The sequence below is a fragment of the Hirundo rustica genome, chromosome 10 (genome assembly GCF_015227805.2).
Source record: "Hirundo rustica isolate bHirRus1 chromosome 10, bHirRus1.pri.v3, whole genome shotgun sequence".
Taxonomy (NCBI): Eukaryota; Metazoa; Chordata; class Aves; order Passeriformes; family Hirundinidae; genus Hirundo; species Hirundo rustica.
The window spans coordinates 13,503,882-13,522,575 of NC_053459.1; the positions used below are offsets into that span (position 1 = coordinate 13,503,882).

The 18,694-nt window shown below is 47.2% G+C and overlaps 2 protein-coding genes across 4 annotated transcripts in view; one reads left to right on the forward strand and one right to left on the reverse strand.

Moving 5' to 3' along the window:
- On the reverse strand, positions 1-16,197 carry BDH1 (3-hydroxybutyrate dehydrogenase 1). Of its 3 annotated transcripts, none has more exons than XM_040073693.2 (7): positions 16,105-16,197; positions 14,813-14,944; positions 11,663-11,735; positions 10,061-10,171; positions 4,872-5,013; positions 3,209-3,361; positions 1-1,860 (listed from the first exon to the last, which is right to left on the reverse strand). In XM_040073693.2, exons 2-7 carry the CDS (start codon positions 14,893-14,895, stop codon positions 1,391-1,393), a joined length of 1,032 nt encoding a protein of 343 aa, XP_039929627.1. In that variant the 5' UTR covers positions 14,896-14,944; positions 16,105-16,197; the 3' UTR covers positions 1-1,390. The 3 variants fall into 3 exon arrangements, with proteins under 3 accessions (XP_039929627.1, XP_039929630.1, XP_039929629.1); XM_040073696.1 differs by having other exon boundaries at positions 14,813-14,913; positions 16,105-16,174; XM_040073695.1 differs by lacking the exon at positions 16,105-16,197 and adding an exon at positions 15,680-15,899.
- LOC120756920 (D-beta-hydroxybutyrate dehydrogenase, mitochondrial-like) overlaps positions 16,180-18,694 on the forward strand; it is a 17,144-nt gene continuing 14,629 nt past the window's right edge. The window contains exon 1 of the mRNA XM_040073697.1: positions 16,180-16,331. Within this exon, the coding sequence (XP_039929631.1) occupies positions 16,230-16,331 (102 nt within the window). The 5' untranslated portion in view covers positions 16,180-16,229. The remainder of the gene's footprint in view (positions 16,332-18,694) is intronic.

An 18,694-nucleotide genomic window follows, 5' to 3' on the forward strand; every position in this document is an offset into this window, starting at 1 on the left:
TTTTTTTTACCATTCATGTATACATTTATTAAGCCAAAGGAGTTTGATCATGTCACAGTATGTTAATAGAGCACATGAGATCTTTTCTTTTCAACTTCACTAACAATGGTCATAAACTACTTTTTATTCTCGCCTTTTGAGCTTAAAAAAATTTACTCTTCCTGAATTCCCCATGAAAGGCTCTTCTTTTTTTTTTTTTTTTTTTTTTCTCCTTTTCTTAAAGTACAAAACAAATGTTTCTCAGATATGTAAACAACCATCATGGAAATGAGACTGCCCTAAAGTTAACTTTATTGTTATGGATGTTCTGATAGACCTGTATCATGTTGCATGTATTTCAACTCAGTGACTCCTTCAATGGAAGTTATGATCGTTACCATCACCTGTGCTGCAGTACTGGAGGCCTGGTCAGGGTTAAGGCCCTTCTGTGCAAGGTGCTGTACAAATACTTGGCTGTAACTGAGGTCCCTGGCAAGAAGGGCATTCACTGACGTGACTGTAACCTTCTCTGCGCCATCTGCTCCGCAGTGTTCCTCACAAACCGCAGGAGCTCCAGCAAAACTCCTCTCCAAGCTAATTCTGGAGTTCATCTTCAGATACTGGTGAAGAGAAGGCAAATGTCACTGCAGGCCAATCCTGACACCTGCAGTCCTGTGCGTAAAGCTGCTCACAGCCATGGGAATGCTCATGTGAGTAAGAAACTCCCACGGGGAAAGTCTGCAAGGTTGAGTCCCTGGGTCATTGAACTCCTTTGCAAGAAAGCATGCGAGAGAAGCAGACTGGTTCCTTTTCTCTAATGTTTCATCAGTATAATTCTAAGAGAGAAAGGGACGGTTGCTCAGTTTCAGCACCTTTGAGCATTTTGAGTTCTGATCCTCAAATTAAAGAAGTCTCTGCTCTGCCTTGGGTTACTGGGACCAGGCCTGGAAAAGTCAGTTGGACATTCTTTGTCATGAGGAAGCAGTGGTTTGCCATTAGAGCATGGAGGGATTCTGTTTTATGGTGTGAAGGCTGCATCCTTAGGCAGGAACTGTGAAGATTGTGTTTGGCCATCAGCAGAAATTATTCTGAGAACGCTTCAGAGCAATTGCAGTATAAATAATGATTATAGCTTCATATTTGAGGTGAAATAAGAAAGGATTGCATGAAATAAATAGCAAAAAATCATTGCCCCTGCACAAACATAACATATTCCTGCCTACGAAACATCCCTTGCAAATTACTGCCTTTTAGGTTACGTCAGACATTTAAATGAACCCTTTAGAGCTAAAATACAGTACTCCGAACGAAATGAGGTTAGAAAAATTTAAAAAGGGCTAATGGGACAAAGTGTGTACAAAGCTCTCTTTAAAACAAATTCCCCACCTGGACAGGTTATGAGCACGAGGCCTCAGTAGACGTAGAGCCGGTCCGCGATGGCAGCGGGCATGTGGGTCATGATCTGCATGCGCAGCCACCAGTAGTAATCCATGGGGTGGTAGCGGGTGTAGGGCGCCGTGGAGGTGAGCGCGTGCGCCACGCTCTCGATGACGGGCGAGGTGTCCCTCGAGCCGCTGTTGCAGTACGACTCCATCTTGCTGACCTGCTCGTCGAAGTACTTCCTGCCGTAGTCCTTGCGCACGATCTCGGGGAGCTCGTCCCACATTTTGTCGGCGATGGCTTTGATGCGCTCGGGGCTGTACAGGTTGGTGCCGGCGATGAAGTTGCCGGGCTCCACGATGCTGACCATGACGCCCTGGGGCTGCATCTCGTAGCGCAGGCAGTCGGAGAAGGCTTCCACACCGAACTTGGTGATGCAGTAGGGTGACCGGGCAGGGCTGCCCATCCGCCCCATCATGCTGCTGATGTTCACCACGCGACCTAGGGCAGAGGCCGGGCAGAGCGCAGCTAAGCGCAGCTGACCCGGAGCAGGTTCCTGGCACACGCCACCCGACGCACTCCTGAACGTGCATCCGCCCACCTGCCCGCTGAGGGCTGCCTGCAGACCTGCTCATGGCTCTGCCTGAGCACCGCTGTCCCAGGCAATGGCCTTCAAGCAGGAGGACAAACCCGCTGCTTGTGCTCCTTGGCTCATTCTGCCTCAGGGAACATGCTGACACACAAAGCTCAGTGCTCTGGGGAACACGGGAGAGACTGGACAGAGCCTGCATGGGGGGGAAACAGGATTGCTCGGAAGCAATTTGGGCTGAGCCCAGGCAAGTGAAAGCAGGAGCAAGGAAAGCCTCTGGCACCAAAGCCGAGCTCGTTTATTTGCAAATCAAAGGCCAGTGGTGGCTCAGGGTCTGCTTCTCAAAAGGGAATGGATTGTTCCTGTACATAAAATTGGCAGAGCAAATGAATTCCACTGCACTCTTCCATGTGACAACTGGGTTATGGCTCCAAGCACAGAGGCCTTTCTTCCCTGCCAGAAGCCATCAATTTGGGCTGGGGAAAATGCCGGTAAGAGGCTGTGGATGCTGTAGTCTAGGCAGAGGTTGGAGCTCTCTGCACTTTCTACCAGGGTTCATTGCTAAGTTGTGTTAGAAAGAGAAACTTTGACCTCAGAAGTGTAAAACCTTCCATGGTGGAAGGGCTGCCCAGGCCACATCCAGCCCAGGTCTGCAGCACAGGACAACATTGTTAACGCCTGTGGACACCTCAAGAGTGAGAAACACTCTCATTTAATCAGGCAGTAGGCCCTAGCACAGGAAAGTTTCTGCCCCTTTATGCTGAGACCCATGTAAGCTCCAGGTCGACATGCCTTTGCTGTACAACCCCCTCTTTTCCTACATCACAGGCTCCCAGAGTAACAGTGCAAAATGACACCTTCTCTGCAAGAAGCTTTTTACACTGCTGCTGCCCACCCTGCCACAGCTGGTTGTTATATAGCAGGGAGGGATGCTCCTGGCACTGTAATTTACTGTGAGCTGCAGTTTCTGAACAGGTAAAAGAAGGTATAATGGATTAGATCTTGTGTGGGATGTTGCAGGAGAAGGCAGCACATATGGGAAAGAAAAATAACTGCTTTTCAGGCCCGCTGCCTTGCTGTGTAATTCAGAGGTAAGGCAATCCGTGTGTCTGCTGGGGACCACATTCTTTCTCTCAAGGCAGGAGGGCTGCCAATGGTACAGAGAGAAGTGCCATAGACCTTCTGGCCTCTAACACAGCAAGCTGTGGCAGGAGGAGGGAGCTGCTACAGGGAGAGCCTGCCAGGAGGTCTGCCACTCACCCTTTGACCTCCGGATGAGCGGGAGGAAAGCCTTGGTGGTTCGCACGGTCCCCCACAGGTTCACTTCAGCTACCTCCATGTAGGTGTCCATGCTGGTGAATTCAACTTCCCCAAATGTGGAGATCCCAGCATTGTTAACCAGCCCCCAGAGCCCTACAAGACAAAATCAAGCACAATTAGTTGTGCTAATAGGTTATTGAACCACACAACAGAGCTTTTCATTATGACTTGTGATGGTGAACACCAGAGAGAAAAGAGTCCAGAGCACACTTCAGTCTCCTGAGCAAATATAACCACCATGGAGACCTGCCTGTACCACCCAACACTGCAGCCACAAAGGACTGTGAATGAGGCTCCCCAGGAAGTTCTGAGCCAGCAAACAGAGAACTTCACCCTTGCCTAAGCTGCTCTCCTTGCCGCTTGTTTTTTATCCATCATGATTTTTTAAAAGAAGCAAAATATATAATGTGAAGAATAAGAATGACCTTGTAAGAAACAAAAGAGTAATTCTTTCAAAGTAAAATCCCTTCTGTCACCATAAGAACTAGAGTGTCTGCAGAGCTGGGAAGGAGGGTGTTGGCATGGGTGAGCATGCATGCCACGGCCTCTCCCATTTTTTCTGCTGCAACCAAAATGGCAACAACTGAAGCTACCACCTCATTTGGCAATAAAAAGAAAGATAAAAAGAAATTTTGAATAAAATAAACTCATTTCATATAATGTTCTCATTGTAGAGGAAACATGCTGAGGAAAGTCTGAGAAAGGCTTCTGTCTGTCATTTAGAAAAACTCACTTTTATCTGTTGACTGACTGTCCAGATCTGTGTTATCAGAAGAAGCCCAGGAAAGGCAACTTCATCCTGGCCTGTGCTTGAGAATACAGAGCTAGAAAACTTAATTTATATAGAAGATCCATACATAAAAATTAAATACAAAGAAAATCAAAACAAATTGGTTTGCAAAATCCAAACAGAAACATTACTGGTTGTTCTGCTTTAAAACAACCTTGTATTGAATGTGGATATCCTTTAGCAGAGAAACGTACTTCAAAGGGTGGAAAGGTTTCAGAAATGTGTGAGCAAAGGCAATTTTCACAGTACTGGAGCAGAATTTGCTGTCATCACCTCAGTAGAATGAAGTAGGCAGGTTAATAAAATCAGTGCAGCTACTCCCTGAACTCTAAATGGTAGTATATACAATAGCATTAATGATACCCAGCTGGCTTCATAGGAAATTCTTTGGAAAACCTCTCCATTTCCTTTGCCATTTGAAAGAGTGGGGGAGACATTTCCATTGTTAATTCCCAATCTTTGGGCACTGCGCAGGTTTTACAACAGAAAGGGAGCCACAATAAACTTCAGTTCACAGGAACAAAGCACTAATCCCAGAGCCTTGAACACCACTCTGGTTTTTGCCAAGGTCCCTGCAGGAGTTAGTGGAGAACAAAGCAGTTTCCTTTGTAGATGCTGTGTGAAGTGGGAAGCTCCTTTCTGATATGGTACAATATTCAAACAGGCCATTTGCTCTGCCCTGCTGCTCCTCAAAGATTCGTGCCCTTCACTGACACGCTCAGCTTTAGAAATACACCCTGACAATGCTCTCAGAGCCCAGCCAAGGCAGCTCCTGCCCCCTCTGTTGCCTCAGAGCCCATTGCACACACCCACCTTTCTCTGGGTCCTCAAGGCTGTTTTGCACATGCTCCACTGCCCGGTCCATCTCTTTGCTGTCACAGACGTTCAGCTGGACAGTTCTCATTCGGTCACTCTTCATGGCATCCAGCTCCTTGGAGCCACCCTCTCCCTTGTCCTAGAGGGGAACAAAGTCCTGGTTTCAATCTGGCTAAAGAGCCTGTGCAGAGTATCAAACGCATACCAACAATCAAATCAAGCAAAAGAGTGCACAGAGCAGTCACAAAATATTCAGGACAGTCCTGCAGCCCTAGGAAGAAGGGGAGCAGACAGGACTGGTCCTGCAGAACACTGTTCCTTAAGCATCTCCATCTGACCATGAGCCCTGTACTAGTCAGCTGGTACAAACCGCTTCAACCACCAAGAAAGCAGCCAGATGATCTGCCTCAGGAAGGCACCCAACAAGTACCCCCTGCCCAGCACGAGCTGCTGAGGCCAAGCTATGTCCCACTGCTGCAGTGGTGGGAATGTGGTGCCATCCTCACTTGGCTTGACATGGGGCACAGCAACTCACTTGGGGTTTTATGGTGTAAAATGGCCAGTGAGGGGCTGCACATCTACATTGCACGGGCTTGTAGGTCACACTGCCAGCTTTGGAAGCAACAGTTCGAGAAGAGGGACTGCTGCCCACTGCTCTCTCTTTCCAGCTGATCTATATACAGGTTTCCAGGCAGTGGAAACCCTAACTACTGCCTCCAAAAGACTGCTACAGAGTCTGATCATTGAGAGCTTGGCCAGTCTCTTGGCTGGCAATTCACCCTGGCATCTTCTCCAGCGTCTTGTTCTCTTCTCTGCTTCCCCCTATCAACTTTTTCTCACTCCCATTTCCCATCTCCACTCCTTTCTTCTCAGCTCACAACAACAGTTTCCCCCAGTAGACATTCCCTCACAGCCCAGCAAATTAACTGCAGCCAACCCCTGAGATACTTCCACATGGGCCAGACATTGCTGGCAACAGGGCCGCTGTGCCCAGAGCTCATCCCTTTGCAGTGGTGAAGCCTGGCCATGGTGCTTCCAGGACACAGACAAGGATGTCAGGATGAGATTGGGACTATACCTGAATCATTCCCATGGTTATAAGCTACTGGACTGTGCCGGCCAATCCAGATAACTCTTGCAGAAGATGGTGACATCTACCTCTGAAAATGTTCTAATTTTGAGAACATTCCTGTCTTTACTAGAAGAAGCTCCTTCAGTATCATCCCTCATTAGAAGTCTGTTACTCCCAATTAACAGGCCAGACATGGAACATTTCCACAGGATCACCTGACAGCTGCTCAGCTCTTCCTCCCCTACTGTTCAACCTTCCAGGTAGCCTCGCTTACTGTCCACATCAGAAGGCAAGCATCAGAGTGCCCTTCACTCCTGATAAATAAGGGGTTTTGGCCAGAGAGCTGTTTCCCTCTGAGCTGGAACAGGCCAGTACTTCATAGCAGACCTGTTTCCTGACTGCTGGATGACATTAGATTGCTCTGGACACCTCAAGTCACGGGGCCAGTAGGTAGTCAATGAGATGGAGCTTGACTGCAGTCTGAGCTCAGGCTGCCCATCTGTCCCTCAAACCAGAGCTCCCTTCAGAGACCACACTTCGGATACTACATGAGGGTGGCTATACAACTCTGTACCGCCTGTCTTCCAAAATTCCTTTTCCAGGCTCCTCTCATTCCTGCGCTTATATACTGTGCTCAGAAACATCTCACTAACGTAACGACCTGACATCTGTCCTCTCCTCCACGCTTCCATATTCCATCACAGACTGTTAACACCAGTTAGTGCTTGGCCTTAAGAGAGGGCATCTACTGCTCTCTCTTCCTAGGGAAGCACACTGCTTACAGAAAGGAGTGGTTAGAAGTCTCATGCGCAGTTTGATGGCGGTGTTAGAGTGACTGAAAAGAGTTTGGTGCTAAGTTTGTTGCTCACTCAAAAGCACTGTGGTGCCAAAGCAGTCTATATGGCAAAGCACTGGAAAGCATACAAGTGGCAAATGTGGGAATGCCATCAGGGAATCAGCAAATGCAAACATGCAAGTCTCTTGAAAACAGCAGATATCGCTAAAGGAAAGAAGAAAAATGAGGCCTGGGTCTTTCTTTCCCCAATCTCAGTTCTATCAGCTGCTACAAAATCTCTGGGTCAAACCAGCCTTAGAGGCCTCATAGTTCTGCTGGGACCTCCACAGCATCTTGTTCCTCAACCCTGCCAGGGGTGGCTCTGCAAACCAGTTCCCTTCCTGCCCTCCCATCCACACACAGCTGGGTGCTTGGACAGGGACTCCTGGGGCTGGCATCCTCGCCAAGAATTGGACTCTGGACACATCCACAAGGCCATTCCCTTGGCTTTCAGCAAGGGCACATGGGAGATGTGGCACCCGGTGATTGTGTCTCCTGGCAGGGGATGCAGCCTGTCCCATAATCCCCAGGCGCATACACAGCAGTGAAAGGATCCTCTCATGCTACAGCAGGAGACCAGGGCATCTCTGCTGCCAGCCCCAGGGCACACTGTCCCTGTGGCAAGAGGGACCAGCTCCTGCACACTGAAAAAGCACATTGTTGCCTTGCCCTCCTCTTTCCATGGTCACTCTCTGGGGCTCCTGGGCTTCAGCTAGTATCTATAGCAGCATGTAATTGGTCTCTAACACCCTGTGGCTCTGAGCACTCCCGTGGAGCCCTGCAGTGGCCAGCCTGTGTGCCAGCTTGCTCAGAGGACCTCCGCCTTCTCATTCCCCTGGAAGCTGCAACCGGCCTGAGCACACACAGCAAAGCAAACAGGGCTTCCACCACACTCCTGACAGCACAGACAAACATCACATATGTCCAATGGTAACAGATACTGATGGAAAAATACCTTCATCTCGTGTCAGCTGGCTTCTCCATATATTAACCAAAGAGGTAAAAATAAAACAGCTGCAGCATGTGCGTTCATTGGATCCAGTCTACCACTCTCTTTTGGCAATGCAGCATCAACACAACTCTCACATGAGTATATCTGCCACTGAAAACGTTAGGAAGTAACTGTGTGTGAAACAGCACACTATTAGCACCGATCCATCCTCGGGCTCCCCTCAGTCATGACTTGACACTCCTGTCTCATGTTTCCTTTAGTAAAATTACACTCAGGTGCTCAGGATCTGGCCACTTTAGGAAATCTTTCCTAATGAAGAGTCAGCACTGCACACACTTTTAATCTGCAATAAGGACATGGCATTCCTAAGAACTGTGCATGCCCTGAGGACACAGCGGCTCCCCAAGCAGCAGTCTGCTTCTGATGTGCAGGTGTGCTGTGAAAAACAAACCGTGGAAGCGACATTAAAGTTTCAGAGCCATTTCCTCTACGTCAGGGCTAGGTCAAATATATCCAAGCCAAAGATTATGTTCCTTATTTCTACCTCCGCTTTTATCTAGCATCTAAAAACACCAAGCTTTTTTTGCTCCTAAAATCACCACCAGCAATAATTACACTCTGATCAGAATTCTGCTTATGGTTTTGCTAGAGAAACCTGTAGCACAGTGAAAAATCAGCTCAGTCTCCTGGAGCTGCTTTTGTTCCTTATACAGAAAGTATAATGGCCTGAAGACACATGGGAGGACACTCAGCTAAGTAAGGAGCTTTGTCATTTTCCAGTGTTTTCTGATGACAACTGCTGTTACCATTCTTGGCACAGCCACACAGATTTTGGAACATGGTGTGTGAGTTCAGCTAAAGAAGCAATATTTAATTACAAAGTGATACTGCAAAGCTTTCTGCTGATTTTTGTCTGAGGAAGTAAATATTGATCAAAGTCTAAAAGACCTCTGGCATGCTGCTGCATGTCAGCTTATGTTGAAATTGTTAGAGACCAAGATTTTCCATTAACATGCATTCAGTAGAATGAGTACTGAAGACAACAAAAATAGAAGGGAGGTTTCAGTAACTGTTAGATATGTCCACTGAAAAATGTGCCTTTTTAGCAGCTGAGACAGAAAAAATGAAACCCATAAGTAACTTTGCAACTCTGAAGTTTTTACCTTCTATCAACACAAAGGCAGGCTATTACTCTAAACAGTGGTTTTTTTAAATTTGCAGTTTTCTTATATTCTCTAGTGTTGATCTTCAGTTACAAAAGCTGAGTAGAAACATCTATCAAAAATGTACTCATCTACCCACTGTCTTGAGCCCTTTTGAAAGGCAGCAGTTTGTACCCAGTGTCCCGTTCTGCTGTGACGCCTGTAGAGGGAGCCCAGGTTAAGAAATAAATCTCTGAACACTGAGACACAAGACACAGGGCTATCGAGACAGACACCTCTTTTAAAAAAATGCAGCAGAAACAAACTACTAATTTTAGCCAAACTTAGTATTAAGCAAAAAAATAATAGTAGAAAGTCAGATAACATCAAAGAATACCTGGCAAGTTCTCTTTAAATAGTATCATTATTCAAAGTATGTTTATAGTGATGAGTGAGCTAAAAGATAAGATCAAACCAACTGACCCACCCCAGGATATCCTGAAGAGTTAAGTTTGTTTCTGTTAGGAAATGGCTGTGCAGCTAAGAAAGGTGCAGTACTTCATAAGGAGAGAGAGACTAAAACTCCTGCTCTCCGTGACCATCAGTGCTTTGCCACACACCAAGTTCACCTTCAGAGCGGATCAAGACTCTGTCACTAAGCAGTTTGTGGCCTGACTCTTCTCTCATTTGCACTAGTGGGACTCCATCACCTACCCAACTATTTCAGGAGACACCATGGCATGACTGTACCCATGAATGTAGAAAAATATGCTCAAAACACATGCCATAAAATTGCTGGTGGCTTGGTGTTATGTCAACGTTAATCAAAATAAGCCCTGCATAAATATATATGGTCTGTGAGCAGGGCCAAAGGTCCAGACTACAGCCTGACACCAAACTTTACATATGGTTAAGCCTATAAAATTAGATTTGGAATTCCAGTTCCTCAGACATGGAAGAGACCACAATGCTGTGATTTAAATAAGAACTTCCCAAGATACCATTCAGTCCTGGTTCTGCTCTGTGAAATTCAAGCACCTGTGTCTTTCCCTTTGGGCTACCAACCACCCTCCCTCTCCTTGGCAGAAAGCTGAGTGCAGAGTGGAGAGTGAAGACTGGAGTTGCTATGTGTCGCTGAACATGCCAGCGACATGCCAGGCGAAGAACAGTTTTTGTTTTCCCTACCTTTTGCAGGCAGCCAGCATAAATAATGAAACCTTTGTCATGCAGGTGCTTGGCCAAGGCAAATCCAAATCCTGAGTCACAGCCTGTTATAAGCACAGCTCTGCTGCCAATCTGCAAAACAAAGCAAAACAAAACACACTGGAATTGAGTATTTGAAGTTAGTGATATGCAGCACACAGAACAAGTCATGTCCTTGGCCAGGAGCAGTCTGTTCCAGGGACGTTCTCTACACTCGCTGCCAGCTCCTGCCACCCAGTGCCTCCTGAACACAAGAAATGACATTTTCATACTGACTTCACTCCAATGAGGCAGGTCACTGCCCTCTCAGCATAGAGGAGTTCAGCACCTCTGGCAACAGGCTTCCAAGGCAAACAGGCCGAGCAAACCACAATGCTCTGGCAGTTCACATCCCTCTGAAATCTGAAAATATACCAGACAGTTCCCAAGATGTATCTTCCCTTCATCAGGAACTGTTCCTATATGTTCAAAGCAGGCAGGAGTCCACTGTTGTGTGCATGCAGCCCATAGGGCATGGAGAAGACAGTTTGACCAAAGATATGGTTTAATCTTACTGGCTGCTCATTCATCTCTCTCTAGCACCTAAGCCCTCTAGAGCTGGGTTCTAAGACCTAAGAAGATTCAAGTGAGGTTAATATATGAAATTAAGTCCAGTTGGTCATCACTCTTTTTGTCTGGTTGGGCTTTTTTGGTCTTCCTATTTTTCCAACTTACAATTTAAATGGAAGTATAGCTCCTTCCCTCTCCAAATTCCTTTTTCCTAACCCAAAGACAGGCAGCAATTAAATAACAAGCTAAAAATCAGAGGGTGCATCAGACAGCCCAACAGCAAGAACTGCACATCCAAGGTGCTGCTGTGGGTGGGATTACATAATAATTGCCTGCAATTCAGTGTGATTCATCTCTTTTAATGAACTATAAATTTGGCTTTCCCCAGCATACTCAAGAACTGCTCAGGGTGGAAGCTGGGTGGAAGCAGCAGAGGCTCCTCACACTGGAAGCCCAGCAGTGATGCAAGGATCACATCTGAGTTCCTCTGAAACTCTGTTCGAGAGTTATGGAGCAAGATGTGCATGCTCTAGCACTGCTATAGTGCTGAGTTCTGTGTCACAAGATAGACAAGGTGACAAAACACTCCCCTTCCTTTTGCCTGGCACTGTTCCTAGCAAGTCAGTATCGTCAAGGAGAGGGCTGCTAAAAAGAACCACTCTCCAGATGAAGTGGTGAGGACACGCTGATTTATTTACATATCTTTAAACAACTATAACAACTCCAGAAAGAGTGCTTTATTAAGAATTTGTCATGCAGATTCCCTCCACTGTAAGGTGGAACATTTAATCTGCTGAGTGAGTTCCAAAAATAGAAAAAACCCACTCTTATGATTGTTTATTTCCATCCTTAGCAGCACATACCGTGCTACGTCAATGGAAGCTCAGTGCTAGGAAAGAATGTGGAGTATGCTCAAGAGGTCCAGCTTGGAGTCTTTCTGGCAAATTGGAAAGATGAGTTTGGTCACCAGGCCTCAGGGATTTTAGAACTCCTGCTCAGCAGAACTAGTTCCTGGAAACCACAGTCACCACTCACCTGATCGACTTCATTTGCATAAGAGCGGCTGCCACAAGGGGACAAGAGAGGGAAGGAAAATCTTTGCACGGGCCTGTTAAAAAATACCCAAAACAAGAGACAGTCAGATGTGGAACATCTTACCCTGCTGCAGCAACATACACATGAAAAGGAATGTAGTGCTGCCTACATCCATGATGTAGATTGTCATTTGGGAAGACAGAATCTAGTCTACACTTCTCCTAAGTCTGAGCCTGTGTGTTTCTTACAGTATGACACATTTATTTCTCCAAAGACCTTGATGCTATTTCCAGCTGCATAAGGCTGTCTGTGTATAACAAAGTATTCTAAAATAGCTCCTGGTCTGGAGGCACAGAGCTGCTTCCACCCACAAAACGGGCAGTGCAGTGTTTGCACTTTCAAAAGCAACAACACCCTCACTTAGGATTTGCACAAAGTTGGGGTATGGGAAGTTATTAATTTGTGTGATAAAAATATTCTGCTGTGGCTTTGGCTGAGGCTGAATTTGCTTGGATTTGTCTCTCTCCTTTTACACACAGCTCCATCTTTATCTCATCCTGGATGACACTTCTTCCCATGCAGCAGTGTCTACCCATTAGATACTCTTAGATTTTACATCCCCTTTTTGCAACTGTTTAAGCTAAGAAACACTGTCTTTGAAGAATACCTGCCATGCAGATCTGAAGCTCCTCCGCATAGTATGTCTGACTCCCAGAAGACAAAACATACTCACAAAGACAGACCAAAGCAAAGCAACAATGCCTTCCAGGGAATGAGATTCCATTGAGAAAAGTTATGTTACCCAGTAGCACCACTCTGTCTTAAGTCTTGCTATGATTCATCAAAACTGGGCCTGAACAACATATCAGAGTGACCTCAAGCTCTGTTCTTGTCAGTCACTTCTCTGGACTCTGTCAGTTTTTTCATTTTCGCTTTCAGCACTGACATCACCCTCCCGGAGCTTTCTGGCCTTCCCCTAGACTTGCTGTACTTCATCTACTCTCTGGCTCCTCCAAGCATCTATCCTTCCCAGAGCTTCTCTTGCAGGCTGCTTTTATGTCTTCTAAGTAAATTTGCATAATCATTCACAATTATCTCCAGCTCAGACATCACAGGCTCTCGCAGGGTGACCTGTGCTACACTGCACAGCAGCTTGCAGACACTCTGGCCTCTGAGCCATATCTCAGGAAATCAAGGGGTCTGTGAAGGCAGAAGCTTTGAACTACATGGGAAAGGAGATGACATATTCAGGCAATGGTATTCACTCACCTTCCTGAAACAGTTTAGCTGTTTTTCTAACTTACACTGTCACAAGCCAAATCAGCTCTTGAAATAGCTATAGCCAACTTAATTGCTGCAAAGGTCAGTCCCCAGGCAAAGTGTGTGTTAACATCACTAACTGGCAACCCTGCACTGAAACTTTTAGCCTAACAGTAAGCTTCTTGGTGCACCTTAAAGTGCCCAGAAATGTTCATAACATTTCTTTTAGTTGAATGAACCTGGTTTTTATTTTTCAGTGTTATGTTTGGTCCTGTTATTTCATTGCAGAACACCGATTTGCTGCACTCAATTCACAATAATCTGTAGAGAATACCTACTTCTGCCTATCTTGACCTGAAGGCAAGGGCAAAAGAAAAACAGATGCTGGCTGCTGCTGAGCAGGAATGTCATCAGCAGAAACAACCAGGAAGTGATGTGAACCCCCACCTGGTACGCTAATGTACCATAAGCCATTTTTGTCATTCTGCAGCATTGAATTCTGGAGACCACAACAGAGACTTTTAGAATGCACAGATGGTCCTCAAATTCAATTTGTGCTTGTAATCATGCACTGGCTTTTGTTCAATTCCACCAAAAAAAGAAGTCCTCAGCTTGAAGAGTCAAGTACCTAAATGCTGCTTCAGTGCATTAAGACATTAGTGTAGCACTGCCTTTCAATGAATGAAGATGGATTTCGACTGCAGGTTTAGCAACTTGTGGGGACTTGCAAATGCAACAGATTTGCCCTGAGTACAATACACACGCAGCACAAATACACAATAAGCAAAACAGAAGACAGAAGAAAAGAAACAAGAATATGCTGAAAATTCTTTCCTCAAGTTAATAAAACCTTAATTTGTATTTTTTTAAGGCCACAGCAGATTCCTGCAGGTGAACTCTGGTGTACGTGGAGCAAACAGGAGATAAAAGACCTATGTCTGTTTGCACAGGAAATCTCTTAACAGCTTAGCTATCTGCAACACCCTGTTACCAGAGCCACTCTTGACCGTGATGATGCTGGACATCGCTATCAGCAGCAGTAGAGCAACACTGGAGGTGGTAGTTCTTGTTTAACAGGCCATGAGCCACTTTTAAATGGCTTATGTACAATTAATGGTACATGCACTGCTGTTTGGAAACCCCGCTCTAAAATAAAGCCAGGGAATGCACTCAGTTTGCTCTGGATTTGGACTAATAGGGTTCCAATCATACAGCAATTTAAATGTTGGGGTATTTTCAGAGCTAGAAATTACTATTAGATAGGCAATTTTCTGCTCATTTGCAGAAAAAAAAAACCCCAAAAACAACAGTTTACTCAGCCTACCTCCATTTCTCAGTAAAACCCTCTCTCTCAACTTTCTCATTTCATGGGATTCACTGCCTCTTTAACGAAGTCACAGAAATACATGACAATTTCTTACACTGAAGCAAGACTTACTTGCTAATATAAAAAACCAAAAAAAACCCCCAAAAAAACCTCTTGATGAATACCGAATTAATGGTCTACTTCACAACTCTTTGACTGGAGTGTAAAAAAAAAAAAAAAAACCACCAAAACCAAAAAATCATGTTGTCAACTCCTCCTTGCATACAGAGTCCATCTCTGCTGTGCTCAGCTCAGTGACTGAGCCCTAGCACAGGTTGTCCAGGCAGGTCCTAGAGTACCCATCCTTGGAGATACTCAAAAGCCACCTGGACACAGTTCTGGGCAACCAGCTCAAAGAGGCCCTGCTTTAGCAGGGTGGTTGGACCACATGACCTCCAGAAATGCCTTCCAACCTCAATCACCTTGTGATCTGTAAATAAACTGTCCCACTGAAGTCAAGTGAGTCTTTGATCAATGCTTTACTCAAGATGTCACTCTTTCTTCTTTCCCACCAAGTTACTTACCTAAAGCCATTCCCTGGATCCTTGAAATTCAGGGCTTTCACAGAGAAGTTCAAGAGAGGGCGGGACAGCTTGGTGGCCAACATGTTCTCAACTAACACACTCTACCAAAAGCAAAAATGTTCTTCCTTAGCTCTGCAACACAAGATAGCACCTGTGTTTTAGTTGCTCAATTATTTTGTAAGACATGCTGACTCCATGTATTTCAACGGGAAAATAAAGTCCAAAGGAACTCATCTTCTCCCCTTGCAGTCCCTCACACAGAGATAAAGAGCTCAACCTTCAGCCACCCAAGCTGCTTTTAAATAAGGAAAAGCATTGTAAGTAAACTCCCGAGCAGGGAGACATTTAAAGAAAATGTCAATTTCTCCTTCTTCAATGCATCTTTAACTGATTTCTCTGAAAGAGGTAAAAATTAAGGTACTCATATGGAATATATTATTTCAAATGAGCTCTATGAAATAACTTTAAACAAAAATATAATTTCAAGTCATAGGTACTGTTATGTTACATGTTTCCAAAACAATCCTTGGCTTTACGGCTAGTACAGCCACGCAGTTAAAAATACAATTTTTTTTTTGTAATTAAGTAGCTGGTGGTGCTGGACCAGGGAACCACCAATAAATGTAATACCGAATGAAAACATTTCAAGGACAAGACTTTGGTATGGAAAGTCAACTTCAACCATATTTATCTTGGGTAAAACTAACTCAAGGCACAAAAATAATCTCCCAGCCCCCTTTATTGAAGCTGAGAAACGGTATCTAATTGTTAGGTGTGGTTTGCATCTCTGCCGAAGGCTGGGCCGCCACCGCGCCAGCTTCGGGGCCTGCTGGAAACCAGGCCTGGGGTGAAAAACAGTGAAATTACCGCAGAGAGGGCAGCGGTGGGCACCCAGAGGGGCGGGGAGGGTGCCGACAGGGCTCAGGAGGCTCGCTGGCTTGGCCAATCCTCAGAAATCCCGGTGCTCTGATCAAATTCGGGAGCACGGTTGGTGTCCCCGCAGGTTTTTGTGAGGTTCGGAGGGAGGGGGCGAGGCCCGAGGACCGCCGCAGGTCCCGCCGGCCCAGCCCCTCTCCGGGACGCGGCTGCCGCGGCCCCAAAGGCGCTCACGGCCCGGCCGAGGCACAGGGGGCGCGGCGCGGCCGCCCGCGCTTGCGGCGGCTGCGGGGGAGGCCGCGCACAGGAGCCGCCCGCGCCCGCCGCGGGCAAGGTCACCGTGCGACGCGGCTGTCAGAGCTCCGCGGGGCCGCCGCGACCCACCCCGGCCCGCCCCGCGGTCCCCCGCGCGTTACCTGGAGCCACTGGCTGCCGGGAGCTGCTGCCGTTTGAATGATGCTGGGCCGGGGCCGCGGTGCCGGGCGCGGCGGGAGGCGGGCCGGGGGCAGGGCCGGGACGGCGGCGGCGATAGGCTGCGGCCATGAGGAGCGGCGCGGGGCTGCTGGTGGCGTTGGGCGCCTCGGGGGTTCTGCTCCTCCGCCTCCTCCTCCTCCTGCTGCGGCGGGCCCGCCGCGCCCTGCCCGTGAGTACCGCGGCGAGGGGCCGGGGCTGGCCGGCAGAGCCCGCCGGAGGCGCCCCGAGGCCCAAAATGGCGCCGTGTGGCCGGGCCGGGCTGAGGCGCTGCAGGTGTCGAGGCCGGAGCGGCTCTGCCTGGGCTGGGCTGGGCTGGTGGAGCCGGACAGACGCTGTCTGGGGGGCGAAGCGCCGAGTCGGGCACGGCCCGGGGCGATGAGGCCCCTGCCGCGAGGCTCAGCCGGGCCGCGGTGCGGCGAGCCCTGCCCTCGGACCCCGCGGTGCGGCGGCTGCTCCCCGCCTCCACAGTGCTTCACTTGGAGGGGAAACACGTTAATATAATCAGAGAATGGCTTGGGTTGGAAGGGACCTTAGCGATCATCCAGTTCCAACCCCTTGCCACATTCCAACCCCAAGGGACATCTTCCACTAGACCAGGTTGCTCAGAAGCCTCAAACTCTGGCCACAAACACTTCCAGGAATGGGGCATCCACAGCTTCTCTGGGCATCCTGTGCCAGGGCCTCAGCATCCTCACAGTTAAGATTTTTTTTTTTCCCTAGTATCTCATCTAAATCTACTTTCAATTTGAACCCAATCCCCCTTGTCCTGTCACTACATGCTTTTGTAAATGGTCTCCCATCAGGTAGTAGAAGGCCACGATTAGGTCACCCCAAAGCCTTTTCTTTTCCAGGCTGAACAATCTAAATTCTCCCAGCCTTGTCTCATAGGAGAGGTGTTCCTCTGATCATCTTGGTGGCCTCTTCTGGGCTCAATCCCAACAGCTCCCTGCCATTCCTGCGCTGGGACCCCGGAGCTGGATGCAGCACTGCAGGTGGGGTATCAGCAGAGAGGAGAGAGAGAATCACCTCCTTTGACCTGCTGTCCATGCTGCTTTGGATGCCCGGGATACAACTTGTTCTCTGAGCCAATGTGTTTGCTTCAGGACCTCCAGTTCAGTCCTTCTCCCCAGAATGGCCAGATATCATCTGGATCCTGATTGTAGCCTCCCACTTCAATTTTCCATCCACTCTGCTTCTCTTACTTTCTCCATCCCTATTCCACTTGAGAAAATACCTTCCCTTTAGTGAATATTTTCAGTTCTTTTTCCTGGGATTGAAAAACTCAACTTTCCCAACCCTGGAAAAAGGAGCAAGCCATGTTTACTTTGTAGCTGCACTTATCCTAAAATCAATCTGTTTGATAACATCAGGGGATGGCCAGAGGAGGCACAAAAGGGAACAGGATCAAAAAGAACCAAGTGGCACATGAAAAAAAGATAAAGTCTATGTAAGCACGGCATATTCCCACAGAGAAACAGGCTGAAAAAGTAGCTTCAGTTTCTTCAGTCTGCTCTGCAGTAAATTTATAATTCTGATAGATCACCTGCATTAGGAAAATAAACTACTATTTAATAAACTGGTCATATCCCAATAGGAAATGCTGTGTACATCTGAGCTGACTGCAGGTTAAAATGAGTCTGCCCTGCTAGGGCTGCCTGAAGTGTGAGGAGTAGAGTTGTGGGTCACACAGCAAGCACAGACAGCATTACTGTGCCCACATGCCACAGCAGCACCTGTGGTACGAGAAGTTATTCTGTGCTCCTGGCAGATCCCAGGCGCCCTGTCAGCGCTGCAGTGCTGTCCCCATGCAGTGTTTCCAGGGAGCTGTATGACCCCAGTGAGGGAGGCACCCAAAGTTCCTCAGAATGCTCATTAAGGTCACTGTGCTGATAACTGGTCCTCTCTGCCTGTCCCAGTATTGAGTCAAATTAAGCTACAGATTGGCCTTATCAAACTTCAGGAACAGACCCATTAAGCCTTATCTCAGGACTTTCAAGAGATAAGGGTGATTGGGCTTTTCTGTGTTCAGAAGTTTTTCTGGGATAGGATCCTTTTGGCTGGGAATGGGGCTGATCCCTGCTGTCTTCCCTGGGAGCTGTCTGTCCATCAGTCATGGCACAAACAGGCACAGGTACAGATGTGAGATCCAGTACATGCCTTGGGGTTTTGCACACTCCTTGGTGCTGCTGGGGCCTCTGTTATGAGCCACGATGCTGTAGTCATGTGTTTTATTACCAGCAATTAGGGTTATAGCAAATAGCAATCACAGGATCTTTTTCATACTGTGAGTTGTCCTTCACTTTCCTTGCTATTATAGGCAGATGAGAGGATTTTTAAACCCCATTTCTGTCTACAGTTTGGTTGTTTGTTTGGGGATTTTTAAATTTTTTTTTAAAGGAGCTAATGATGGTTGAGGGTTGGGTATCTTCTTTGTTTGCCTGACCTGTGTTCTGGAAGTGATTACAGCTGCCTATTTCCTGCATACTTCCTGCTCTTTTGTGTAGTCCTCTGCCTTCAAGATTCAGAGGCAAA